The 27886-nt window shown below is 56.8% G+C and overlaps 1 protein-coding gene across 4 annotated transcripts in view; it reads left to right on the top strand.

Annotated features, from left to right (window-relative positions):
- Positions 1-27886, top strand: part of DSCAML1 (DS cell adhesion molecule like 1) — a 113774-nt gene extending 85888 nt beyond the window's left edge. For 2 of the 4 annotated variants that reach the window (XM_080366777.1, XM_080366776.1), the window contains 26 exons: positions 1299-1571; positions 4884-5162; positions 5468-5587; positions 5728-5904; positions 10828-11027; positions 11696-11792; positions 11890-12018; positions 12446-12613; positions 12792-12862; positions 13778-14018; positions 15072-15218; positions 15301-15456; positions 16528-16667; positions 18195-18348; positions 18584-18701; positions 18805-18968; positions 19259-19357; positions 21372-21560; positions 21651-21938; positions 22028-22183; positions 22315-22345; positions 22659-22777; positions 23197-23349; positions 23577-23771; positions 24219-24530; positions 27005-27886. In XM_080366777.1, coding sequence (XP_080222903.1) covers positions 1299-1571; positions 4884-5162; positions 5468-5587; positions 5728-5904; positions 10828-11027; positions 11696-11792; positions 11890-12018; positions 12446-12613; positions 12792-12862; positions 13778-14018; positions 15072-15218; positions 15301-15456; positions 16528-16667; positions 18195-18348; positions 18584-18701; positions 18805-18968; positions 19259-19357; positions 21372-21560; positions 21651-21938; positions 22028-22183; positions 22315-22345; positions 22659-22777; positions 23197-23349; positions 23577-23771; positions 24219-24530; positions 27005-27453 — 4625 coding nt within the window. In that variant the 3' untranslated portion in view covers positions 27454-27886. Of the gene's footprint in view, positions 1-1298; positions 1572-4883; positions 5163-5467; positions 5588-5727; positions 5905-10827; positions 11028-11695; positions 11793-11889; positions 12019-12445; positions 12614-12791; positions 12863-13777; positions 14019-15071; positions 15219-15300; positions 15457-16527; positions 16668-18194; positions 18349-18583; positions 18702-18804; positions 18969-19258; positions 19358-21371; positions 21561-21650; positions 21939-22027; positions 22184-22314; positions 22346-22623; positions 22812-23196; positions 23350-23576; positions 23772-24218; positions 24531-27004 lie in introns of those variants that run through there. The other 2 variants (XR_013924056.1, XM_080366778.1) reach the window with 2 other exon arrangements.

The raw sequence follows: 27886 nt of genomic DNA, 5'->3' as shown, positions 1-27886 counted from the left end.
CAGGTGGGAGCAAGACAGAGACAAGGTAACATTTATTTGTCTACTGAGAAAGAGGGTTGAAGGGCTGTGTTTGTCTGTGTCTCAGGTTTGAAACGGATCTAGTGGCTTTTTGGCTGGGATCCCAGGAGAGTCTGAATTTTGCTGCTGTTTACTGCTAAATTTGGAGCAAGTTCATCCCTCAGCCATGAGAAGCCAGAGCAGCGTTTGCAATAAGGATGTTCCCTTGTCTCCCTTTTTCCCTTCTCTCAGCTCTTGACGGGCTGTCACTAGATAAGATTCAGGCTTTTTTTTTGCCCTGGAACGGAGCAAGTCCCTCAGACAGGCCCAGGAGATGGTTACAGAGTGAGATGTTAATTTCTTTTTTCCTGCTCCTTTTCTAAACGTGTCTCAGCATGAGAATCACTGTCCATCAGCTCATCCTGAGTGCCTGCTAAGCTGTTATCCTGCGACACCCTTAGGATGAGGAGTCAAGACAGGGTTAATCTTTAGATTAATTTGCTATTTTATGCAGTGGCTGGGAGAACAATGTAATTATTGATGCATGAAACCTTTTGTTGAAATACTCACCTGCAGCATTCTCCCAGTCCTTAAGCCAGCACGAGAGCCAGCCAGAAACTGGTGAATAACTGGCTTTTTGGCAATACTCAGGTTGCCATGGGAGTCTCAGAAGGGTGTATTTTAGGGGAGGTGAAGTACGTTTGCCAATGGAAGTGAGGTTCCTGTAGGAGCTCGTCGAGGGTGTTGGGCACAACACAGGCAGGTTCCTTCTGAGAAGAGGCAGAGGGTGGCTGTGACAGTGGGGGAACACTCCCCCTCACTTCTGCAGTTCCTGTGGCCGCAGGCACTGCTGGAGGAGCGGTGCTGGAGGTGCACTGGGCAGCCGCGGTTCCTGTTGCAGAAACATGCTGAGCTTCCAGACACCGTCTGAGCTCCTCTGTGGAGCAACAGTGGTGTCTGAGGGCTCAGCTCCCCCAGCACTGGGGTCACACCTGCAAAACTGGGGTGGGATTTGCTGAAGTGTGGCCATAATCGAGGACCACAGCCCTGGTTCGTAGCTGTGCTGTTGTAGGCATGTGTGAGTAGCTCTAGCTAGAGGTGGCAGCCGATGAGTGGCTTTCCCCACACATGCTCAGAGGAGCCCATGCCTGCTCCTCACCCAAAACCAGGCTGGGTCCCAACTGTTCTGGTTACCTCCTTTGCCTGTGAAGCTCGCTCTGAAATAGCAGCAGATCTGCATGCAACCAAGCTGCCCTTCGGAATTAACCTAGCCTGCCTCTTCCTTCCTTCCGAATATGTAGGTCCCCCGAGCATCCGAGCAATGAAGAACATAACAGCGGTAGCGGGTAGGGACACTTTCATCAACTGCAGGGTGATCGGGTACCCGTATTACTCCATCAAGTGGTACAAGGACGCTCTGCTGCTGCCCGATAACCACCGCCAAGTGGTCTTTGAAAATGGGACTCTTAAGCTGATGGATGTCCAGAAAGGCATGGATGAAGGAGAGTATCTGTGCAGCGTGCTGATCCAGCCCCAGCTCTCCATCAGCCAGAGTGTCCACGTCACGGTGAAAGGTAAGCAGGTGGAGAGGCCATCCAGGTGGCATTGGGGATGGTCCCAGCTGTGGGATGAAGGCAGAGAAGCGTCGCGCAGGGGACTTGGTGGCCACGCAGTGGCTGTGCTCCACAAACGCTATGCCGATGGGAGCTCAGCTCCCACCACCACAGCCTTCAGGAGCTGTCTCAGCTCCTGACAGAGCGGCTACCTGGTCCTACTTGCGTGCCTGCAACTGCCCTGAGCCACACTGTATCCATTTCCCGTTACAAGTGATGGAGCAAGGATTTACGGTGTAAACATAACGTATTAAAACATCTAACCTTTGCTCAGATCACCTTCACCAATGTTTTTCTGTGTGTGTTAGCTTTTAAAAAAATAATACTCTCGGTCTTCTGAGCGCACAGAACATCTTAAAAGCTTCTCCAGGCCATCAATTATTCAGCCCCATTGAGGGAGCTATCAGTCCTAATGAATTGAGCCGGATGCATTCCCTCCCAGTGACTCGCTGAGATTGTGCTGTGAGTGTGCAGTACTCCCGTATCTCCAGTCCTCAGAGTTGTCGGGTCATCTCTGCCCGTTGCCAGCTCAGTGTTTGCAGTAAATCATTTAGACAAACACGGCCGCGCTGGGGACAGAGCTAGCCAATTGTCTTTCTCTGTCTCACCCAGCAGGGTATTTATGGACTGGATTTTACTCTGATCCCCCTCCTTCCCCTCCCTTCCACCATTTTCTTATTAGGAATCAGGTTAGCAAGAGAGTGCATCGAGCTGATTATAGATGCTACCACTTGATTAGTTAATGCTCTTCTCCAAGGCTTTGCAAAGGGAAGAGTAGACTGTGGACAGTCTGGCTCAGGGCAGTGTGGGGAGGACTTCTCTGCCCTCAGGTCTGTGGTGCAGGGCATGGCCAGCCCTGCTTCCCTCACCTGATACAAAATCCCCATCCATGTGGGAGTCCCAGGGCCTGAGAAGGGGCTGGAGCTGGCTAAATGCTGGTCTTCTGCTGGCATGAACTGGAGAGGCAGGGCTGGTGTGGAGAGAGCACCGGTCGGGATGTGTGTGTGTGAAGTTGAATAATGGGGTTCGCTTTTTGTCAGGCGTTGGGAGGGACCATCAGAGGATGCAGGATGCTGAAGTTCAGCCAAGGATCCGTATATTCTGGGAAGGGAGCACTAGCAAACCCTTCTGAATCTGAATTTACTGCCTTGATTAGTGGCTGGTGACAAGCTGAGGAAGGCGAGCGGGTGGCAGCGCGGTGCAGGCCGGCAGCACGCTGCTCTGCCGCAGCCAGACGTCTTCATTCCGCCTGCAGCACGGCTGCCAGAGATTTACACCCAGCCCTGCCTGCTGGATTCCTTATTTGCTCTGGCCATCAGATAAAAGGCCTGTGGAAAAGAATTGCAAAGGCCCTAGAAGATAGTCAGAGCAGAGTGAATAAATATAACTGCGTTGAGCGAGGAGGACAGGATGGTGTGGAGCACCGTAAAGCTTTTATTGCCACAAGTGCCTGGTGACCACATTAAGTGCCACAAGTGAGTTATGCAGGTCTTTCCAAGCACGCAGCAGTAAAAGCTTTTCTTTTACTCCAGTGCTGCTCCCCTGGGGAGTGGGGATGTGCAGGCAGCCCCCAGCCCTGCTCGCGAGGCATCACCCCCAGCCACGCTCCCTGCCTGGCATCAAGGGAAGCTCCCGCCAGGGTTTAGCTGCTGCTGCTGAGCCTGGGGACCCCCAGTCCCAGCTTCAAACCTCCCAGTTCCTTGGGGCTTCTGTGGCTGCTGGGGAATGCTGCTGGGGCCCCTTCTCTGTGCTTCCCCAGCAGCACGATCCGAGCACCCAGCCTTCTCCAAAGTGCCCTGACAGCTTGTTATTGCCACAAACATCTTTGAACGTTTTAATTAATCACGTGCGGGTTTGCTGCTGTCATGGGACCTTCATACAGCTGTGCTCGGGTGACTGCGGCAATTTGGGGAGTGCGGTGCTGACACCAGCTACGCCTGTCCTGCAGCCGGCAGCGCCGGGACACTGTCGGGGCGATGCTTCACCCCATGGGAAGGCAGGAGCCGTCTGCTCGGGCTCCCCTCCAGACCTGAGCTGCTGTGGCTGGCTGGGCTGGGCTCTGCGGTGGGCACCATGGGCAAGGCGACCCTCATGCGTGCGGTGCCCTGGGCTGTGGCTGCATGCCCGGCTCCTGCTGCAGCTGTGAGAGAGCCTGGAAGCCCTGGAGAAAGGAGAATTGCAGCAGGCAACTGGGAAGGAGAGGCGAGTTGCAAGCTCTGGTTGTGGGAAGCTCGAGCAGGGACAGCTCTTCTGTCAAGGGAGCCCATCCTTTTCCTGACAGCTCCGAAGCGGCCGGTGGGGTGTGTGCGGAGAGGTGCGGATCCACAAGCCCATCCCCTCTCTGCAATAGACTGCAGTGCATTCCCAATTAATTATTCATTAATTATGGAAAACAGGCAGCACTGGCTCCATGGCTCCAGCAGCTTGAGCCACGTTGCTGTAGCCGGTGAAGGAGCAGGCCAGCCCTGCCTGCCCCTGCCTGTCCCTGCCTGCCCCTGCCTGCCCCTGCCCGCTGGCAGCGCTGTGCAGCCCAGGGGGCAGCTTGCAGCCCCTGCTTGCCCGCTGCTCTGCAGAGCTGCCCAGCTGGGCAGGAGTGCAGAGACCTGGCGCAGCCCCTTGCAATGTGCTGGGTGGGCATGGGGCGGAGATGGGAGCCCCGGGAGGTGTGTGGTGGTGCAAGGAGCTGCTCCCTGCGCCTGTACGGGAGGGCAGCTTATTTCTGCCAAAGGGACAATTGGCAGCCTGCTAATTTAATTATGAAGACTGCGGAAAGAGGATCTCATCTACCAGGTGCTGAGCCTTGTCAAGCTAATTGTCTCCCTCTCTCCGCTTTCTTCCCCCTCCCACATTGCCAGAGATGCTGCAGTTGCCTAATTAAGTTATCAGAAAGATAATGGCTGGTTCTGAATCCGGAGCCTTTAAGAAAAGCATCCATCTAATATCTGCAAGCAGATAAATGCTGAGGCGGAATTTCTGTTGGCACGTGTGTGAGAGGTGGCCGGGGCTTTCCCAGAGCAGGGCCCGCTCTGCTAGGAGTCGGTGTTGCTCTGTCCTGCTCTTAACGTGCTGGCCCTGCCAGCTGGGAGAAGTCTTCCTGCTGCTCTCTGCTCAGCAGCACCTTCCACTTCCCCCTGGCTGTGTTCCTGGTGGAAACAAAAGCCCGATTTAGTTTCTGGGCTGCCTCTCCCCCAAGCCCCACTGCAGTTCATCCCCGCTGGAGAAAGGCTTTCCCTGGACGGGCTCTCCAGCATGCTGTGCCTCTCCCCTCGACAGTCCCTCCGCTGATCCAGCCCTTTGAGTTCCCGCCAGCCTCCATCGGGCAGCTCCTCTACATCCCCTGCGTGGTCTCCTCTGGGGACATGCCTATCCACATCACCTGGAGGAAGGATGGGCACGTCATCCTCTCAGGCTCTGGAGTCACCATCGAGAGCAAGGAGTTCATGAGCTCCCTGCAGATCTCCAGTGTCTCCCTCAAGCACAACGGCAACTACACCTGCATCGCCAGCAACGATGCTGCCACAGTCAGCCGGGAGCGGCAGCTCATCGTGCGGGGTGAGTGCCACGGGGCCAACCCAGCCATGCCTGTGGTCCAGCCCCATCCCCGACACTGCTGCTGTTTTGGGCTTGGGAGGGTGGACAGTGAGGGAGGGATGGCATTGGAGGGAGCAGGGGTAAGTTACGAGGCTAGAGAGAGATAGCGCTGTTTGCCGGTTGCAGGAGTGGTTCAGAAGCAGATGGGGAGGGTGAGGAGCAGGGCTGAGCCAGTGCACTCACGTGCTTGTGGGAAGGGAGCAGTTGCAAGGAGCGGCTGGGTTTTTTCTTTTTATGGTGACCCTCTTTTCTCCCAAATTACTCAGTGCCTCCTCGTTTTGTGGTCCAACCCAACAACCAAGATGGCATTTACGGTAAAGCCGGGGTGCTGAATTGCTCCGTTGATGGGTACCCCCCTCCAAAAGTCATGTGGAAGCACGCAAAAGGTAGGGGCGAGACATGGCAACACGTGGGGTCCCTTATGTGAGTGGGGGAGAGTCCCCTCCTGGCTTGGCTGCTCCAGCACCGAGCCTCACAAGCGCTCCTCTGCCTTGGCTGAGCTCTGTGTCTCTGTGTCCCCTCCTAGGAAGTGGCAACCCCCAGCAGTACCACCCCATACCCCTCACGGGTCGCATCCAGATCCTGCCCAACAGCTCCCTGCTCATCCGCCACGTGCTGGAGGAGGACATCGGCTACTACCTCTGTCAGGCCAGCAACGGAGTGGGCACAGACATCAGCAAGTCCATGTTTCTCACTGTGAAGAGTAAGTAGCCAGGACCATGGCAAGGGGTTCTGCATGCCAGTGGGGGTGGCTCTGGCTGCAGGGTGGGTGCTTGTCAGCAGAGCCTGGTCCAGTGCAGCCCCCTCCTCCATGCGGAGGGTTCCTACCATGCCAGCCTGGCTGTGCCTTCAGCCCCACACATCCCTCTGATCGATGCGCGGGGCACAGGGAGGGCATCGATCCCCCTCCTCCCGGGACCTGCTTTCCTCTTGCTATTAAACGCACTTGGTCTTTAATAAAACTGATCAATCAATCTACATCATACAGGAGGAAAGGAAATAGCTGGGCTACATTGACAGGGGTGGGCCGGAAAGTGTTGTTGGACACTGTGTTTGAACTGTGCTTATTATTGGATTCCTCTCTGGCTGCTATCAGCAGAATGCATAATTTCCAGCTCCTCTTCATTTATTTTGATTGTTGCTGCTGTGAACATTCAAACCTCAAAAAGGAGGTGGTGGAGGGGGGACCAGCCCCATCACACTCATCCCTGTGGCAGCTCCAGCGTGTCTCCAGAGCGGGGCTGGGGTCATGGCTCAGCTCAGCAGGGCTAAACTCTGTCCTGCCCATGCCGGGGGGACGAGGCGGTGAGCACACTGGCTTCCTGCCTTGTGCTGAGGGTGATGGAGGTGTCGAGCAGAGCTGTGGGAACCACCACCCCCTGGTTTTCCCCAGGGCAGGGAGCGGCTGGGCAGAGGGGATGCGCATCCCTCCCTGGGCACTGCTCTGTCCTGGCAAGGGTCTTGCACCTGGGGAATCGCCCAGGAAGAGACGAGGAGAAAGCAGCTCTGGCTCAGGCAGCCCCCTTGCTGCCTGCCCTCCCCAGCCAAGCGTTTTATTTTCTGGCATTGGCAGGCATTTTTCCCAGGGCTTCACCCCTCCCCACCAGCCCCTGCTTTCCTGGGTTTCTGCTCCCCTCCCTGTCAGCTATTTAATTTATCCTGCCGACTGATGAATCAAAACGAGCGACTTCAAACAACGCACTTCAATAAGGTGCAGGTACAAAGTCGAGGCGATTAATCCCGAGTGAGCGTGCAGAAGTCTCAGAGCCTGAACTGTTGCCTTGTCCCTGCTATCTGCTGTAATTGCATCCCAGGACAGGTTGCTTGCTGACTTGAATAGCACATAACCTTATTATGCATGTGCTTTTACATTTCCTGAAGACCTCGCAGCCTTTGAAAAGGTTTGGATGAATAGGTAGATGAAGTGCTGCAGCCAATTAAGCATTATATGGGGCTCTTTGTTTTGTTTCATTTTTGGATTTTTGTTTGTTTAGTGAAATGTCAGGCCAATTAAAGTGAGATCAGCGCTGGCTTTCCTTGAAAGTCAGGCCACTGAGGACAGAGTTAAATGAAAGTTAATCAGAGCCCAAACAAAGTGCACTGGTGGTCAGCAGGGGAGAGGGGAGCAGCCGTGGCAGCCAGCCCACTTCTGTACATCCCCTTCCCCGATACCACAGCGATGGGCTCTGGGGGCAGCCGGGGAAGGCATCAGGCAAGCACCTGCAGTCCTGGCCGAGCGCCTGTGGGCACACCAGTGCCAGAAGGAGCTGGCCATGGCTTTTGTCAAGGTGGTGAGCAAGAAAAGCCACCCAGCTTTGCTTGGATGTAACCCTTGGGGCCCCAGCTGTGCCCAGTGCTTGCCTGCAGTGCAGCCTGTGGGGCTGGGGCTTTCCTGTCCCCGGGTGCCCACCCGCGCTGCTCCACTCAGCCCCCGGTACAGGCGCCTGTCTGGATGCCTCACCATGGTGGCGTGTCCAGAAAGTCATTAGTCGTTAGTCGGATGGGCGGGTGCATCGCAGAGCAGAAGGCGGTGAATGCTGGAGGCCGGGAGCGTGCGCCCGGGGGGTGGCTCGCTGGGCTGAGCGCAGGTGAGGGGACCACCAGCGCGTGATGAATGCCATTTAGCACATGGCTGCACACCTCCCCGTGTGTCAGGAGCAGAGCGTGTGGGATGGAGAGGGTCGTGTCCTCGGGGGGGGCTGTGGGCTCCTCTGCTCGGTCCTGCCCAGCACCGTGACTGGGTGAGCCAGAGGTCCGGCCAGGGGGCTGGGAGAGGGGCAGCTGCCTGTGCGTCGTGGGCACAGCCGTGTTTGGAAGTTCGCTGCCGTACAGCAAGAGCATAACTGATTGCTTCCATGCAATTTGAATTAATCTCATGCTTCAGGTGAAACTCAGCTAATCAGTGTAGAAAGGAAGCTGAAATGGGTGCAATCAAATTAACATCACAGAGCTGGCTCCAAACAAGAAAGAGGGGGGCGAGGGAGGCAGGCACAGCCCTTGTCACCCTTGTCACCGTTCTCATTCAGTTGTCACCAGCGGGCTGTGAAGCGGCTTGTGCCCCAGCCTGGCACGGGATGGCAGAGCGTGCCGGGGGGCTGTCGGCTCCCTTTGTAGCTAGTCTTATCTCTGCCCACCAAGCGGGACGAGCCTCTTGTCGAGGCCTTGTTAACAAGGCACGGGGGGAGCGTGGCAGCAGTGCTGGCAGGGGCGGCTGTGCGGGCTGGGCACAGGGAGGATGGGTGGGCGCAGGAGGCATTGCAGGCAAGCTGTCCTCGAGGGAAGCCTGTCCACACAGCAGCGCTGAGCCGGGGCTCTGGCGGGCAGGAACCAGCCTTACTGATGTCCCTGTGCCTGGGGAGGGGGACGTGGACGACCCAGGAGCAGCCCCCAGCAGCCCTCGGAGGGTCCTGTGGCCAGTCCTGAGTGATGCTGTCCCTCTGCAAGTGGCACAGATGTTCCAGGGCAAGCATCGGGTACCACGTCAAGAGGTGCTGCCTGTGCACCCCAGACTGTGCTGCCTGCGCAGCTGGCTGAGGTTTTCTTCTGGTTTGGTTTGCTGCTTCCCCCACTCTGGACTGCATGCCACTCTCCTGGGACCCTGGCAATTGAGAGAAGTTGATATGTTTACATCCAAGGAGCTGCTTTTAATCAAACATCAATAAGTGCATTTCAGCGAAGCAGAGCCTGAAACGGAGCTCCTCTCCCAGGGCCGCCAGTTGCCAAGAAGAGGGCTGATGCTTCCACAGCTGCCTCAGCTCTGTGGGGCTGTCCTGCCCCTGCAGCACCTGCGCCCACGCACCCCCCTGCACCACACCGCCCTCCAGCCTGGGCTAAACGAAGGCTGAATGCAGGGAAGCAGCCTCCTGTGCCCCCGCCTGCTTCTCAATGGCTTCCTTGGGGCAGGAACTGGGTACAGCAGGCAGGAGCCCGGCAAGGGCTGCTGTAGTGCCAAAACTGAGCGCCAAGACGCTGTCCTAGCTGTGAGTGCCCTTATTCTGTGGTCTGTGTGCTCGGAGCCAGAGCAACGGTCGGTCCCATGTCTGGGATAGGTGCAAGAGCCCCCCAGCTGTTCTTGTGCTCCGCCTTCACCCCAGCGGGGTGCGGGACGCTGGGGCTCGGCCAGCCCTTCCCATGCCTGCCCCACTCCCCGGCGTAGCCCTGGCATCGGGCTGCAGGCTGGCAGAGTTGTTGGGGCTGGGGGAAGGTGGGGACTGGCTGAAGGTGGGATGGGGCAGAGCTAGGAGAAGTCTTGCTCTGTTTCTTGTAGCTCTGGTTTTCCCATGCCCTGGACTGCAGGTCTGGCAGCAATGCACCACGGGTTCGAGCGCTGCCCGGGCATCCCTGCTCTTTGCCATCCCCATGCCGGCTTGTGGGCTCCTCAGGACAGGAATGTCACAGGGTGCTGCCAGCGGGTGCCAGGACACTGCTCTGTCCCAGCCACGCAGGCACCTGCCCTGCACCCTGCAAATACGGGCGGCTCAGGAGGAAAGGTTTCCTTAGCTGTTAATTGAATTACATTGCCACAGAAAGCCGAGAAGTCGTAGCTCATTAGAGCCTCTTGTGTCCCATTATAACAGTGTGTGTTTCCTTTGCGGATTGTCATTATCATATATTACTGCGGGACTCAGCAGTGCTGTTTGTTTATGCATTACATTTTTTTTTGCTGCTTACCCAGGCTGCCCTCGCCCCCCCAGCCCGTTTTTCCTGCACGGTGCACGCCACGGCCAGCCCGGTGGCATCAGGGCAGCACGAGGGCTTGGCTCTTGGAGCAGTGATGCTGCCAGGGATGGAGCCGGCCAGGGCTCTTACAGCTATCGCTCGCAGCAAGGAGAAGCGCTTCGGCAGAAGCTGCTGCAGCGCACAGGGACGGGCAGGAGGAGAATGAACCTGGCACCGGCTGGCGTGTTGGCTTTCCCCGCAGCAGTGCTGCTGCCGGGCCAGTGGCCCAGGCGCCTGGACAGCTTCGTGCCAAGGCTGTGGGTGCTTACCAGCAGCGAGAGGGACTCACTGCACTGTCCCAAGGGCCGTCTCTGACTGTGCTGCAGCCGCTGCTCGGGCAGCACCTTGATGCACCCATGCTGGATGCTGCAGCCCGGTCAGGCAGTCAGTGTGGCATGGGGACTCCCCACCATCCTCATTTGCGTATTGGGGTGGCTATGAAAAAAACCTATCTCTGGCATCTGCAATGCAAAGGCAGCCTTGCTGATATGAAATCGCACTCTATATTCTGCCCAGGTTTATACGAGTGAATTATGCAAATCTGTGATGGAAAACATTCTTCCTCTCATCCTCGGGAGTGTAAAACCTTAGTCAATAATTCATACCCGCACGTCTCAGACTGGAGGCTTTCTCTTCATTATAGTGTGTGCTTGGTTATTTGTCTTTCACGTTTTATTGTCTACCCCGGTGTAATGCTATGCATTATAAAATTTATCTGCTTCATTATTTTATGATCCTGAGCCGTATAATGCAGCGAGACGATTCTGCTTCAGGCTGCGTGGCCTCTTGGTGAGACCTGCATCCGCTGCCTCCCCGGTGGGATCTGCAGGCTGTGCCAGGGCCGGGCAGCCGTGGGTGGCACCCAGCCATCCCCTGGGCCCACCGGTGACCCCCTGCCTCCCCACAGTCCCGGCCATGATCACCTCCCACCCCAACACCACCATCGCCATCAAGGGGCAGACCAAGGAGCTGAACTGCACTGCTCGGGGTGAGCGGCCCATCATCATCCGCTGGGAGAAGGGTGACACTGTCATCGACCCCGACCGCAACATGCGCTATGCCATCACCACCAAGGACAATGGTGACGAGGTCATCTCCACCCTCAAGGTGAGGGATAGGGGCCTTGCACTCACCCAGGCTGCCGGGTGTTTTGCTTGGGTGATGGAGGGTGGCACGGGGTTGCCCAGGGAGGGTGCTGGTGGTCCCCGGCGGGTGTTGCGGAGGCTGGTGCTGTGGCTGGGCTGCCAAGGTGGCAACAGAAAGAGCAGCAGGGAGGGATGCTAGACAACCCACTGGAGGGATCATGTCTCCAACCAGCAGCACCATGCACTGGGTGCGTCTACCCCGGCCTCAGTGCGCTGCAGTGCAGCCAGGAGAAGCACCTGGCCAGCGCCTGGACTTTTACAACCACCGTAAGAGTTAGTGTTGCCCTGGGCCCACGCGAGGAGCTGGGCTTCCGATTTTATTTACATCAATTAAAAACCAGCCACTGTCTGCTTGCTGTGACAAGACTTTGCATTAAGTCTCAGCTGCTTGTATGATGGGCTCCGGTGGTCAAGGTGTTCTGCAACACCAGGAATGTCTCAAAGAACAAATATTGTGTGCAGATCTGAGCCAGGGGACAGGGGGTTTGGAGGGTGACCTGCCTCCCCAGGAACAGCTCCTTCTGGGGCCGGTGCTGGGACCAGGCAGCGCTATGGGGGGAAGGCAGGGGCACAGTGCTCAGGGTAGCTCAGCCTGAACTGGCTCCTCTTCTCTCCCTGAAATCTTTGTAGCTGAAACCAGCCGACCGTGGGGACTCAGTCTTCTTCTCCTGTCATGCCATCAACTCCTACGGCGAGGACAGAGGCTTGATCCAGCTCACTGTCCAAGGTACTTGTTCCCCAGGGTGCAAAGCCTTGCTGTCAAGGTCCTGCTCCCAGGGGGGCTTCTTTTCCTGTCATTTCTAACCTGCCCCTGTGTCCCCAAGAGCCCCCTGACCCACCGGAGCTGGAGATCCGTGAGGTGAAAGCCCGGAGCATGAATTTGAGATGGACACAGCGCTTTGATGGCAACAGCATCATCACCGGGTTCGATATCGAGTACAAGAACAAGTCGGGTAGGTGATGGCCGCTCTCCCCCACCCGTGATGCCGCAGCGGGGCTGGGGGCTGCGCTGCAGCTGCAGTGTCCTGGGGCTGGGCTGCATGGGCAGGTGCGGAGCTGCCCTGCCGCTGCCTCCAAGGGAATATTCTGCATCCTGGTTCCTTTGATGAAGAAAGGAGAGAGCGGCATTAATGAAATATGTTAATTTCTTTTGGATGGGAGCATTTGAAAGGGAATATTAAAAGAGATGACATCTGCGAAAAGCCAAACCCAGACTGCACAACAGCGAGGAGGGGGGAGGTGTCACCTCTGCGGGGGCTAAGGACAAAAGCCAGAGGTGCTTGGGGTCTTCACCTGCCTGAGCATGGCCCCCTTGGTGCTGTGGACCCTGGGATGGGATTCAGATGCTGACCCTCCTGCTTCACTCTGCTGCTTTTCCAGATTCCTGGGATTTTAAGCAGTCTACACGCAACATCTCCCCGACCATCAACCAGGCGAACATTGTGGACCTCCACCCAGCTTCTGTGTACAGCATCCGCATGTACTCCTTCAACAAGATCGGGCGCAGCGAGCCGAGCAAGGAGCTCACCATCAGCACGGAGGAAGCAGGTGCCGCTCATGGCACGGGCGCTGGGGCCGGTGGCCAGGGGTGGCCACGGGCAGCACGGGGGCTGTAGCCTGGAGCGAAGCTGACTGTGGCAGAGTTCCCTTAAAGCTGAGTGTTTTCCTGAGGAAGTCCTTTCCCTGGTGCTTCTCAACATGCTCTTTTGGGTCCGTTTCTCTGCAGCTCCCGATGGGCCTCCGATGGATGTCACCTTGCAGCCAATGACGTCCCAGAGCATCCAGGTCACCTGGAAGGTGAGTGGGGCCGGGGCGGTGCATGACGTTCCCCTGGTCACAGGGGCTTGGGCAGCACCAAACGCCATTCCAAGCCTCTGCGGTGACAGCTTGTCCTGGGACCCAGCATTTCGTCAGTGGTACAAGGGCCAGGAAGAATTTCCTGGGTGAAATGGGAACCTGAAGGCTGGGCATGCAGCTCAGCTGCATTATGTGGGGTCCTTACTAATCATGTTTTATAACAAGCTCGTTATCTCATAGGATGTCCGTGGGGGGCCATGGGAGAGAGAGGATATATATGTAGAAACTGAGACACTGGGTTGCAAAGTGTTTGAGGAAAGATCAATACAACTTAGAATCGGATTTATTTTTCCAAAGGTGCATAATGAAAAATAAAATTGATTATAAAGTTAGGACTTCGGAATGAACCGGTAAGTCAATAAATTTATGGTTCCAGCTTCCCCCCCCTCCCCTTAAGCACTGAAAAACAGATTAATGGAAAGTAAGATTCACTTGAAAGATAAGTCACTTTGTTTTAAGAGTATTTCAGTAAGATGGATCACCCTGGCTTTGTAACATAAATTTGCAATCAACCCTATTGATTTTTTAATGCTTCAGAGAAATATTGTTAAGATTGATCTCAACCTGGCCTTGCACATTTTTAAGGCTGTCAGACTTGGGGCTTTTCCCTCCTCCTGTTGAGCTGCTCCACTTAGGGAACAGTGCTGGCTGGGCATGTCCCCCTTTCTGATAGCCTCCAAGGATCAGCTGGACTTCTTTTATCAACATTCTGACATGTGCATGAACTTAAAAGCACTGAGAAAAGCCACTGGGGAGAGATGGTTGGGGCACGGGAGCCCTGTGAGCCTCCCGGGAGGTGCTTGCTGGGCAGCGTAGCCCTGCGTGACGCTGGGTCTTGCACCCCTCATTCCTCAGGCCCCAAAGAAGGAGCTGCAGAATGGGGTGATCCGTGGCTACCAGATCGGGTACCGGGAGAACAGCCCGGGCAGCAACGGGCAGTACAGCATTGTGGAGATGAAAGCCACGGGAGACAGCGAGGTCTACACACTGGACAACCTGAAGAAGTTTGCCCAGTATGGGGTGGTGGTGCAGGCGTTCAACCGTGCGGGGACGGGACCGTCGTCCAGCGAGATCAATGCCACCACACTGGAGGATGGTAAGGCTGTCCCCATCCCCAGGCCCCAGTGCCAGGTCCCACCTGGGGGACTCCCAACCCTTCCACCCTCAGTGCTCCCTGCCCCATTCTGAGCAGATGTCGGGCACTTGCTGCCCCTCCCCCCCCCAGCAGCGTTTTGCTCTTGGCTGCGTGGATGTGCGTGCATGCTCGCGGCTGCCCTGGGGAGGAGTTGTGAGCATGAGGATGCCAGGACACCCATGGCACCAGGTTTCTGTCGCAATTAGCCACCTGTCAAGGTGGATTTGGACACTGCCATAGTGCCGGGGGGTTTCCATCCAGGAGAGATCACTGGTGGCCTCAGTCATTTTAAAAACAATGAGAAAAAAGTTTTGCAGTGCATTTGCTCAGCAGTTTTTCATACTTAATTAAGGCTCTCGTTAGCCTGTCAAACCATGATCATTTCCTGGCTACATTAGCACTCCTCCTGGGGTATTCAAGGGCCCCTGTTTTAGCAATAGTGTCTTTTCCATAATTATATTACCTTCATTTTGTTCAAACGGACTATCTATATTAGTTTATTATACTCTGTCCCTAATTACATGGTGCTTATATTTTTGCACCTAAGTAATATGAAACAATAATCGTTTTCAAAGAGGATCGTTACAGTGATGTATTATCATTTAAATGCTCATAAAAATTAGAGTTACCTCTTACGGGGCAATGGGATCTAATTACCTCACATCCAGCCAGCTCTCCCGCTCTCCCCTTACTGGGAAGTGCAGCGTGTCCCGGTGGCCTCCCTGTCCCCATCAGTATGGGCGTTGCACCTGCCTCAGGGGGTGCAGGAGGAACAAAACGGGGTGTCGGAGGCAGACTGCTGCATGTGCCCAGCCCCAGTGCCCTGTGCCAGGCAGGACCAGTTCCAGAGGCTTGAGCAGCAGGGGGAGAGGGCCAGCAGCATGGTGGGGTCCCATGCAGGTGCAGTCAGGGTGCTGACCCCTGGGACATGGCTCCTTCAGCCTTGCATCCGCCGGGCACGTGTCGCCTCTCCATCCTGCTGCTGATTGTTCTCTCCATCCATCCCCTCCTCAGTTCCCAGCCAACCCCCTGAGAATGTGCGGGCCATCTCCATCACATCGGATGTGGCCGTCATCTCCTGGTCGGAGCCCCCACGCAGCACCCTCAATGGGGTGCTCAAGGGATACCGGGTCATCTTCTGGTCCCTCTACATGGACGGAGGCAAGTGCTGGTGGAGAGTGGGTGGCGCGAGGGACCCGGGTGGGTGACAGTGTGGAGCTGATGGGGCACCATCTCCCCACAGAGTGGGGCGAGATGCAGAACATCACGACCACACGGGAGCGAGTGGAGCTGCGGGGCATGGAGAAGTTCACAAACTACAGCGTGCAGGTGCTGGCATACACCCAGGCAGGCGATGGTGTCCGCAGCAGTGTGCTCTACATCCAGACCAAGGAGGACAGTAAGTGGCACTGCCCAGGGGAGTAGGTGCATGTGGGCGCACTCTTTTCTTACCCTGGCTGATAAACCCTGGCAACGTGTGTTAATTAGAAGGAGATGGAGCACTGAGCAGTAGCTGTTAGCAATGAATAAATAAAGGTAGCTGTGCAGCCCCTGGAGCAGGCAATCATGGCCAGGCAGGACTTCTCCTTTCTTTTTATTTTTTTCCCTGCTTGGTTTGCCAAACCTGAGGTCAGATCCCATGCCCGTGTGTGCCCAGAGTCGCACGTGGCGGGGAAGGGAGGAAGGCAGCCAGCGCTGCCCTGCTGCAGCTGCATGGTCCTCAGCTGCTGCTCTGGGGCAGGACCTGAGCCCACCTGCAGGCAGCCCCAGCCCGCTGGGGTCTTGCTGCTGTCACTTGGTGTTGCAACACACTGTAGCTGGCTGACACTGGGAGACAGGAGCATTTGCTCATGCCACAGCGCGTTGTGTTGCTGCACTGGCAAGGGATGGGCTGGATTGGCTGGGGAGGTGCAGGGGAAGCCCCCCCGTGTACAGCCATGGGCAGGGTATTTCCCTTTCTCTTTTTTTCCTTTTCCTTAAGTGTGGATATTTAAATATTTACACCCCTGCCTGCCCTACTTTAATGCTATTAAGTCGGTAGCAGAGCATCTCGTGGGCCGTGGGCTGGTGTTGCTGCCTGCCAGTCCCGGGAAGTGCCAGCTGCTGGGGTGGCAGGCGCAACCGGGCAGGGTAAGGCTGAGCCACTCTGGCAGATTAAGGAGATGGCCATTAAAAGCCAATCACAGTTTCCAAACCAGAGCCTTAGCTGCAATTAACCCTCTTGCCCCTGGCTCGGCAGGGAAAGGAGCCACCCGTGGAGAGGTGTCCCACCGGTGGCGGGGTGACCACTCACCAGCAGACCCGTCCCTGCCTCCATCTGCCCGATGCTGGTGGAGCAACACCATTGCAGCTTCTCCCCAGCACGTGGGTGGCATGCCAGTCCTGCAGCAGGGTGCTGCTGCCTCGCTGAGCTGGCCAGAGACCTCGGAGACCTCCCGGTGCTGGCCCTGTCACACTATCCCTCCTTCAGTTCCAGGTCCCCCAGCTGGCATCAAGGCTGTCCCGTCTTCTGCCAGCAGCGTGGTGGTGTCCTGGCTGCCTCCGGCCAAGCCCAATGGCATCATTCGGAAGTACACCATCTTCTGCTCCAGCCCCGGCTCGGGGCAGCCGGTATGGGATGGGGACAGGGCAAGGCTGGGGAATGGGCCTGGTGTGCCGGAGGAATGCTGTGCTGGCGAGCGGGAGCGGGAGGGAAGGTGGATGCCAGCTGGCAGCAGCAGCAAAGGTCCCCTGGGCCAGGTCTGTGCACTGCAGAGTTGCCAGGGCACCCGTGGGCACCCTGCATGAGGGCATAGTCCCATCATCTGTCTCTCCCCTTCCTCTGGCATCTGCCCTGCTCAGCGCTTGCTCCAGGAGGGAAATACGTCAGTAGCTGACCAAAAATGAAATAGAAATCAAACCTGGTCCCATCCCTCCTTCGTGAGGGAGAGGTTGATGGGAGGTCTGCAGACTAGTGCTTATCAAAAGCTCCTTCTCAAACTCATTTCACTATCTGAGCCTCTGGTTTCCAGGGCAACATAATCTTTTCATCAAAGCAACTGGTAAAACCGCTGGGATCCGATATTGTTTTCTTGGCATCTTGTCAAAACTGTCATTTGGGTAAAAAAAAAAAATTATGTATACTGTACAATATTCATATAGGTTTCTGCTTGTGGGGCACATTTACAGCTGTGGGGCTCTCAAGAGCGCGCATTTGAAGGCTGTGAATGTGCAGATACTGGTGTGTAGTGGCGTGTTTGCACACATATATACCACATCCATCCCGTGCAGCAGGGATCGTTGAGCCCCTGCCCCCTCTGCGGTGCCAGCGTGGCAGGGCAGCCCTGGCAGGGTGGCCGGTGCCGTGCTCCCCACGGGGCATGCTTGGGGCTGCGTGGCTTTGGCCCCAGTGCAATGGAGACGGGTGCCCACACCTGCACCCAGCCTTGCTGCGAGCCAGCCCTCTCCCAGGGGCTGCCCGTGGGGCTGGGGGCAGTTGCTGCAGGCGATGGAGGATGTGAGCCCACGTGGGGTTTTGGGGACCACCTGACTGCTTGCTGCAATAGCAGAGGGGTCTTGGCAGCCCGGCCAGGGTTTGCCTCCGTGCCTGGACCCGCTGCATCTCGGCGGGCGGCCGGGGAAGCGTCCTTTCCCGAGAACAAATCGTGCCGTCGCAGCCATCTGTTCCTTGGGCTCCGGCTCGGGCTCCCTGGAGAAATTACGACACCAGCCGGTTTACGCCGGCATTGAGAAGCACCGAGCAGAGCTGAATCGCTGCTGGGGAGAAAACCCATGGCACCTCGAGGAGGTGGTTGTGGGCCCTCAGAGAGCGAAGGGAGCTCCCCAGGGATGGCTCCTGGCGGAGGGCCAGGTGGGGTGACAGGGACCTGTGGACCTTCTTTGCCAGCTGGCCAGGGGTGGGAGTGAGGGCACGAGCCAGCTGGCAGTGGGATGGTAGGGATGCTCTGGGATGGGGATGCCCAGGGACAGGCAGCTGGCCCAGAGGTGACTTTTCTTTGCTGACAGCTCAGGTGCTGCTCCAGCCTCTGTTTCGCCTGGGCTGGTGGCAGTGCTTCTGCTGCTGTGGTGCCTGAGCTGAGGGCAATGAGGGCGAGAGTCTCATGGAGGCTGCACCTTCTCCAATCTCACTCTCCACAGGCCCCCAGCGAGTATGAGACCAGCCCTGACCAGCTCTTCTACCGCATCGCCCACCTGAACCGCGGGCAGCAGTACATGCTGTGGGTGGCCGCCGTCACCTCCGCTGGCCGTGGCAACATCAGCGAGAAAGTCACCATCGAGCCTGCTGGGAAAGGTACGGCAGGGACCACCGGCTTGCGGCGGAACGCACACCCCGGCTCTGCTGTCCCCTCCCTAGGGTTGCTCTGGCTGCTCTGTATCAGCCCGCAGCAAGGGACAGCTGGGGTGACTTGTGCCTGAGGCAGAGGGGGGACAGCACGGACAGCCTCAGCTCTCCTTACACATCGGGGAGGAGGGGAGGTCCACACATGGGGCCTACCCGCTGGGCTGACCTCCTCCTTGCCCCCAAGCCCCTGCCAAGATCATCTCCTTTGGAGGCACCGTCACCACCCCATGGATGAAGGACGTGAGGCTGCCATGCAACTCTGTTGGGGAGCCGGTCCCCGCCATCAAGTGGACCAAGGACAGGTACTGAGGGGGGCTGCCAGCTGTGCTGCAGCCCGGACCAGTGCTGGCTGCATCGCCCTTGGGGTGTCACACACGGCTGATGTGCCCTCTCGTCTCCCGGCAGCGAGGACTCTGCCATCCCTGTGACCGTGGATGGCCATCGCCTGATCCAGGCCAATGGCACGCTGGTGCTGCGCTCGGTGAAAGCGGAGGACTCTGGCTACTACACCTGCACCGCCACCAACACCTGGGGCTTCGACACCATCATCGTCAACCTGCTGGTGCAAGGTGAGGGGCACTGGCGGGAGGTGGCCTGTGCGCTCCCGTGTCTGTGTCTGGGAGCGTGTGCCCTGCATGGACACACTCTGTCTCGCAGACGGCGCGGCGAGCCTGCCCTCTTGCTTGTCCACTGCTCTCGGTGGGGCGAAGCACCCCAGGGTCTTTCCTGGGCAAGGGGCTCTTGCTGGCCCAGCGCTGAGCGGCAGGTCTTGTTGGTGTTTCCCCTTTTGGGGGCCGTAATTCAGGGCACTTTCAGCCAGTGCGTGTGAGATGCTCACGAGCTTTTCCCTCCTCCCTAGTGCCCCCAGACCAGCCCCGCTTGACCGTCTCCAAGACCTCAGCATCATCCATCACGCTAGCCTGGATCCCTGGGGACAACGGGGGCAGCTCCATCCGAGGTACGGCTGCTGAGAGCGATGGGGCTGGCACCAGCACCACAGCACCCATCTCCATCCCTGAACTGTGGGTGCCTCTGGTCCCAGCACTGGGGGACGAGGCTCATGGTGTGTGTCTGCGTGCACAGCATGCAGTGGTGTGCCTGAACTTTTGTCTCCGTGCCTCAGTTTCCCCCTCTCTGAAATACCTCAGAATTACTCCAGAGTAAAGCTGATGCCTCTGAGCTCGTAGGAGGGCTGCCAGTCCTAATGAGGGGGCTCGTAAGGTGGTTTGGACAAGATGCAGGGATTGAAGTAGCTAACAAAGGACATGTCGTTAATCACTCAGATGCTGGTGGCCAGGGCCAGCCCTGTGGCTGGTCCGTGTCTCCTGCATTGATGGACTCTGAACCTGACAGGGCAGGATTTTTCCCCCATCCCCCAGCATCCCCCATCCCTGGCAGGCTGAGGGGCTTCAGGAGGGCTCCAGGAGCACCCCTGCCTTCCAGAGCCTCCTTTCTGCTCTGATTCATCTCAGGAATTAGACATTGAAACAGCTGCACGCAGAGGGGGGAGTGGGGAGTGAGGAAGGAGACCTCGCTTACAATTAATTAAAAGCATGAAAGTAATTACAAGCAAATCTCCCCAGCCAGCAGCCTTTCACTCCAGCGGACTCTGTTGATAAATTTGGTTATAATTGGATTAGAAATATTAAAAACATGCTGCATGTACAAAATAAATAAATAACCGGTGGCAGGCACCAGGGTGCCAGGCTTCGTGGGCAGTGTGGGGGTGCCGGGGCTGGCTTCAACATGGCCAGGAAGGCATGTGCCTGTGGGAAGGTCCTGGCATCCCCATCCCCCTGCTGCAGGGAAGCTTTCACACCAGGCAGGTGCAAGAAGCATCCCCTCAGCCCTGCTCTGCCCGAGCCGGAGCTGGGTGCTCACAGAGCAACGCCATGAGGACCACGTGTGCCTTTGCGTGGGTCCTTGGGCATCACCGCGCTGGCACCCGGCTGGCGTTGGCACCGGGAGTGGTCCTGCACACTCTGCCTTACGTGGCTCGTGGCTCACGTGCAAAGGCAGAAAGCCTGTTTTTCTCTGTTGTTTTGATTTGAGAATTGCCAAATAACCTGCAAAAAAGAACCAGATCTATCAATGTGCCATGAAAGTTTGGGATTCAAACAGGACAGGCAGAGCAGCAGAGATGTGCTGCCTTGGGGGGCACCGATGTACTCGGCAGCGTATCCCTCGCCCAAAGCTCCGATTGTGTGCCTGCCCCTCCCCGGGAAACCCTGGTGAGCCGTCTTCGGGTGTCTTGTGACAGTGGTGTAACAGGTTTGATCATCTAGGACACGGTGTGCTTCGTAATATTCTTAATGAAGGGAGAAGAGGCGGTAGCATGCAATGACAGAAGCAACTTCCTAGCGGCTTCCCAAGGGAGCTAGTTAATTCTGGCTTTCCCTTTATAGCCTCGCACCAATCAATCACGTTTCGTGTTCCTGTGTGCAGCCGAGCGATGGGGGCCGTGCTGGTGGCACTGGAGGCAGGCGATGCGCAGACAGGGGAGCAGGTGGGGAGTGGGTCATGGGGGAGCACCCAGGGGGCTCTGGTAGAGCTCTCAGGAGGGGGCTAGCTGCTGGGGGTGCCTGTGCACCTCTTGCCTGGGCCTGTGTGGTAGGCAGAGCAGGCAGACGAGTCAACCTCTGTTCAGGGAGTGTGGAGGGTCCAGAGGGCAGCAGCTCACCCCTGCTGATGGGTTTGTGCTAACTAACCCACGTCAGCAGCGTGAGAGTAGAGGGCTGCCTTTCCATCACCGCCACATGTGTGCAGTTGGGCGGGAGTCGGTGTGTAACAGGTGCCCTGGCACTGCCAGGCTGCATCGGGCTTGGCCACGGGATGTCCCCAAGGGGGTGCAGGGTACTGGGCAGGCTCTGCTTGCCGGCAGTAACCACTTCTTCCGCCATGCCCGGCTGTTGCTTGCCACCCACTGGCAGCCCACGTGCCCAGAGGTGACTGCCCTGTCCTTGCTCCCACAGGCTTCGTGCTCCAGTACTCAGTGGACAACAGTGAGGAGTGGAAGGACGTGTTCATCAGCTCTTCCGAGCGCTCCTTCAAGCTGGAGAGCCTCAAGTGCGGCACCTGGTACAAGGTGAAGCTGGCAGCCAAGAACAGTGTGGGGGCCGGCCGTATCAGTGAGATCATCGAAGCCAAGACCCACGGTAGAGGTGAGCCTGCCCCACAATGTCCCTGCCCTGCTGGGGGGCACTTGCGGTCCCCTCTGTACAGCAGCCCTCCTGATGGTTCCTCTCCCGCAGAGCCTTCCTTCAGCAAGGACCAGCACCTCTTCACCCACATCAACTCCACGCACGCCAGGCTCAACCTACAGGGCTGGAGCAGCGGGGGCTGCCCCATCACTGCCATCGTCCTGGAGTACCGGCCCAAGGGCAACTGGGTCTGGCAGAGCCTCCGCACCAACAGCTCCGGCGAGGTGTTCCTGACGGAGCTGCGCGAGGCCACGTGGTACGAGCTCCGCATGAAGGCTTGCAACAGTGCCGGCTGCGGCAACGAGACCATGCAGTTCGCCACGCTGGACTACGATGGCAGTGAGTGGGGGGACAAGGATGGGGCCACACCGCCGAAGTGGGGGGCTCCCGGCAGTGCTGACCACCCACGCACCCATGCTCTGCCCTAGGCACCATCCCCCCTATCAAGTCTGCCCAAGGGGAGGGTGATGATGTGAAGAAGCTGTTCACCATTGCCTGCCCCGTCATCCTGGCCACGCTGGGAGTGGCCCTGCTCTTCATCATCCGCAAGAAGAGGAAGGAGAAGCGGCTGAAGAGACTTCGAGGTGAGATGGGGCTCAGAGGGCGCAGCACACGGGACTGGACCACGGAGCTGTGCCTTTCCTGGAGCAGCTCATGACGCCCTAAAGAGCTCTCTCGAAAAAAATTTTTATTGTTGTTTGTGTCTCTTGCACAGATGCCAAGAGCTTGGCTGAAATGCTGATCAGGTGGGTCTCTGAGCTGCGGGTGGTGGGCGGTGGGTGGGGAATACTGGCTGGCGGGGGTGGTCCTAGATGCTTTTAAGCTCAGGTTCAGCCCTGATGACTTGTCTCAGACCTGTGAAGGTTGTGTTGGCCACTGTAGCACGGCAGCCTGGTGCTTCTGCCTGCTGGAGGGTCCTGTCACCCACACTGGAGCTCACCTGGGGGACAGCTGAGCCCCGGGTGGGCTGGCTGGTGGCAAGCCCCAGCCCCTGCCAGGCTTGAGCCGCTGAGGCTCTCTCCAGTAATCGCCGGGTCTGCGTCCCCTCTTACCTCACAGCAAGAATAACCGCAGCTTTGACACGCCGGTGAAGGGTCCCCCGCAGGGCCCCCGACTGCACATAGACATCCCTCGGGTCCAGCTTCTCATCGAGGACAAGGAAGGCATCAAACAGCTGGGTAAGCACCGCGCCCTCCCTGCGGCGTGGAGCCCCAACCCTGGCCACGGCAGCACCTGCCCGGGGACGGGACATGGGCTGGCATCCTGCCTGGCCCCAAGAAGCCTGTGGTGTCCCCAGGATATCCCCCTCCTACCCCATGGCAAGGCAGGGCGCAGGGTCCTGCTCCCCTTGTGCCATTGCTGGCTGTGCTGGCAGCACCCGCAGCAGTGTCCCCGGCCAGGCTCTGCCTCGCTGGGTGTTGCTGTCGCACCGTTGCCCTGCCTGCAGAACCGCCAGGCAAGTCCCCATCCACGTGTGCCCCTGTGCCCCGGCGGGGAAGCCCGGGGACCCTGCGGCAGCACTAAGCATGGGCTACCCGGTGCCTGCAGCGAGCTCCTGGCTAGAGAAAGTGGTCTGAGCTGCAGGTTCTTCCTGCAGGGGATGACAAAGCCACGATCCCGGTGACCGACACGGAGTTCAGTCAGGCAGTGAACCCCCAGAGCTTCTGCACAGGCGTCTCACTGCATCACCCGGCGCTGATCCAGAACACGGGGCCCCTCATCGACATGTCGGACATCCGCCCCGGCACCAGTGAGTGGCTGCGCATGTGGGGCTGGGGTGGTTTGCTGGGATCAGCGCAGGGGCACCGCGGCTGGTCCCCATGTGTTCCCTGCTGGAGGGGTGCTTCTGTCCCCCCACACGCAAAAGCAGCAGTTGGTAAGGGCAGAAGGAGCAGGCAGCACTCCAGGGAGGTGGGACGGCATCCTGCCCTGTTTCTGGAGTGACTTGCTGTGACTCTTGTCACCTTTGTGCCTTAGACCCCGTGTCAAGAAAGACTGTGAAGTCTGCACATGGCACCCGCAACCGGTACTCCAGCCAGTGGACCCTCACCAAGTGCCAGGCGTCCACCCCTGCACGGACCCTCACCTCTGACTGGAGGACAGTGGGCTCCCAGCACGGCATCACCGTCACCGAGAGCGACAGCTACAGTGCCAGCCTCTCTCAGGACACGGGTACGCCGCGGCTTGGGGAGGCAGCAGGGAATTTACCGTTAGTTCAAGGGACAGTGGAACCGTGACTTTCCCTGCAAGAGCCACTTGCTGTTGGCTAAAAGCAGCGGTGCCGAGACGTGTGCTCCGATTTGTAGTGTTTGATGATGTTGTACTAATTACACAGATGCAGGTAACGGGCCCTTGGCTCTTGTGCCAGGTCTCGTGCTCTCTACGAGTTGGGGGTGGGTGGGGGTGGCCCCTGCCCCGTGCTCCTGGCTCTGCTGGGAGTTTCTGAGCTCCGGGTTACTGGATGTGGCCGCTCTGGTGTGCGCTGGGAGCATGTGCCTGCAGGGCTCTGTGGTGGCTCCTCAGTGGGGACAGCCTGGGCGTTCCCATGGTGACAGTGATGTGGAAAACGGCATTCCCAGGGAAAATTCCCAGCTATGTGATTCATCCTTTTCTCCGCAGACAAGGGGCGGAACAGCATGGTGTCGACAGAGAGTGCCTCGTCTACCTACGAGGAGCTGGCACGTGCCTACGAGCACGCGAAGCTGGAGGAGCAGCTGCAGCACGCCAAGTTCGAGATCACCGAGTGCTTCATCTCCGACAGCTCCTCTGACCAGATGACCACGGGCACCACCGACAACGCCGACAGCATGACCTCCATGAGCACCCCCTCAGAGCCTGGCATCTGTCGCTTCACAGCCTCCCCCCCCAAACCCCAGGACAGCGAGCGGGGCAAGAGCGTGGCCGTGCCCATCCCGCACCGGGCCAGCAAGAGTACGTACGCCCGCGCTTTGGCTGTAGCTGTAGCTGTACGCTGCTGCTGCTGCTGCTTTATTTTTGGTTTTTTCCTTCTTGGTACCTTTAATGAGAGAAGGGAGGAGAGGAGCGGGGAGAAGCAGCTCTCTCCAGCGCTTTGGAGGGGGAGCTCCCCGTGCTGTGGGTCCCCCCGGCATGGGTGCAGGGTGCCCCGGGGATGGGTGACAGCCAGAGGTGCTGCGGGGAGCCCCGCCAGCACACGCTGGGGTTGGGAAAAGATCCCCACAGAACCAAATGAAAACCAAACAGCGCCAGGGTTTTTCTCCTCATGTCTCTTCACCATTTTTTTCTTCTCTTCACATTTTTCTTCTCACTTCTCTTCACATTGCTTGTTGCTCTTCCTCTCCTGACCGGTTCCCCCCGGCTCCCCTCCATTCGCAACAGTACCCCCCTGATTCACCCCAGTTCCCCACCATTCGCCTCCATCCCCCTCCTGGTTCCCCTTGGTTCCTCTCCGTTCGCCCTGGTTCCCCTCCATTCCCCCCAGTTCGCACCAGTTTGCCTCCATTCCCCCTGGTTCTCCCCGGTTCCCCTCAGTTTGCCCTGGTTCCCCTCCGTTCACCCCAGTTCTCCTCCATTCACCCCAGTTCACACCAGTTCCACCCTGTTCACCTCCATTCCCCCTGGTTCTCCCCAGTTCACCCCCATTCCCACTGGTTTGCCCCAGTTCTGCTCCATTCGCCTCCGTTCCCCCTGGTTCACCCCAGTTCCCCACCATTCACCTCCATTCCCCCCCTGCTTCACTTCCATTCACCTCCGTTCGCCCCCGTTCCTCCTGGTTTGCCTCCATTCCTGCTGCTTCCCCCCAGTTTGCCACCCTTCGCCCTGGTTCACCTCCATTCACCTCTGTTCGCCCCAGTTCATCCCTGTTCCCCACAGTTCACCCTGGTTCCCCTCCCGGTTCATCTCCGTTCCCCCTTGTTCGCCGCCGTTCCCCCCCGGTTCCCCCTGGTTCGCCCCTGTTTGCCTCCATTCGCCCTGGTTCCCTGCCATTCGCCTTCATTACCCCCTGCTTCCTCCCTGGTTTGCCTCTGTTCCCCCCCCAGTTCGCCTCCGTTCCTGCTGGTTCCCCCCGGTTCGCCTCCGTTCACCCCCATTCACCTCTGTTCACCCGTTTGCCCCCATTTGCCTTCGTTCTCCTCCCGGTTCCCCTCTGTCCCACCCCCCCGGCTCCTTCTCTTCATTGTTCTTTTCTTTTCTTCAGTTTTCTCAGCTTATCTTCATATTACCTTGTGCCTTTTCACCTCTCCTCACATTTCTTTTCTGCACTTTCCCCCTCTCCTTTCCTCCCATTTAGCTTCCTGCCATTTTTTCCCCATTTAATTTTTTTTCTTACTATTTGCATTTCTCCCCCCTCCCTTCCCCTCCCTGTGCAAGGCTGCGGTGTCCTGTCACGGGAGGCAGGGGAAGGAGTGCTCACGCCACAGGCAGTGCCTACGGCCACTCAGGACCCAACTCTCAGCACCATTCAGTACCCTACACACATTATATCTAGAGATGCAATATATTATGTAGTGTAGCTAATACTTCTTTGAGAAGTATTATGAAAAAATAATACGTATACTGGATATGCATATCTTATTTTAACTATAAATTCTGTAATACGTATATTTAAAATGGATTTTCTATATATTAGTTTACATAATTTAGATACTCAGTATCACATATTTGCACTAAAAGATTGCATTATACTGTAGAAGACGCTATAATGCTATTTAAAAACGACAGCGTAATGCATTAGTGTAGTAATTTTTGTGTTACAGAACATATACAATTAAAAGCAATAGTGTTATATATGTTTTCCAATAAACTACATGTTTATACTTTTATGATATAATACGTAACACCAACATAAGACAATATAATGCAGTCTTATATATATATATATCCTTAAATTAAGATACACAACACAACATAGCATAATATATTATTGTAGCACACTATAGTATAAAACACTGATGTGTACTGTATGTCAATTATTATACTGTGCTGGTGTAAACAGCCTGTTATACCATAATAGATGTTTTGAATGCCGTAGAAATACTTACACAAAATACATTACAGAAGAGAATGCGGTTGATATATACCACCATAGATACTACTGGTTTCTATCACACACTAATGTTCTCAGATGTAACACAATATAGCCTGCATACATAATACATATTGCACAGTGTTATTTATTACAGATGACATTATATGTAAAAGAATGAATGTTTTTAGAGTGTTGTACGGTATCGTTTTATTGCAGATACATTTAGCATTACACCCACATAACGTGTCCTGTCGAGTGTTATGGAAACACTGAATGTTGCGTTTTGCCGTGCTCTATACATTGCCTTGCTCAGAGCGTGCCGAGTTGCGGGCTGGTTGTATCGCATGTGCTATATACGATGCCCCAGCGCCTCACCCTGCTCTGCTTCCCTTTGCAGGTGACTACTGCAACCTGCCGCTCTATGTCAAGTCGGAAGCCTTCTTCCGCAAGCCCGACACCCACGAGCCCTGCCCCGTGGTGCCGCCGCGGGAAGCCTCCATCCGAAACCTCGCCCGGGCGTACCACGCGCAAGCCCGGCACATGACGCTGGAGCCCGGCAGCAAGCCCCTGGGCCTGCCTCCCCCCGCCTCCGCCGCAACCACCTTACCTCAACGGACTCTCCCCATGCCCGGCGCGACGAGCACCGCCGCTGCACCCGCCACCAGCGCCGCCCCGGCACCCCCCGCCACCGAGCCCGCTGCTGCCGCCACCGCCGAGGTGCGGGTGCCCACACACTCCAAAGTGGGGGGCTCCAGGGACTCACTCCTAGAAATGAGCACATCAGGTGTAGGCAGGTCTCAAAAACAGGGTGCTGGAGCCTACTCCAAGTCCTACACGCTGGTGTAGGGCGGCAAGCGGAGAGACCACCCGCGACGGACACTGCTCGTTTCCCTGCACCATTTATATTTAATTAACAAACTTGTACATAATGAACTCTTTTGTATAAATGAAGCTATTTTCTTCTTCTCCGAACAGAAAAAGAAACCAGGGCACAAAGAATTTGATGTTACAGATTTAAAAATATAATATATATGTAAACATATATATATATATATTTCACATCATTTTGAAAGGGGCACAAGGAAAGACTCAGCGACTTTTGTTTTTTTTTCCCTGATCTTGTCGGTGGTTTTAAAAAGGAACGTCTCAAAAGACATTGCATGCTATTTTACTGTTCTGAAAACAGCAGGAGTTGCTTCAATTTGCAAATGCTTATGTGTTAATACCTTTTTCTATGAAAAAAAACCCAGCGCTGTGTGCAATAAAGGTTATGTTTATA

Source organism: Falco punctatus, assembly GCF_963210335.1.
Source record: "Falco punctatus genome assembly, chromosome: 16".
Classification (NCBI taxonomy): Eukaryota; Metazoa; Chordata; class Aves; order Falconiformes; family Falconidae; genus Falco; species Falco punctatus.
Note: the sequence above shows the minus strand (reverse complement) of the source record. Positions and strands in the feature narration are given on the sequence as shown.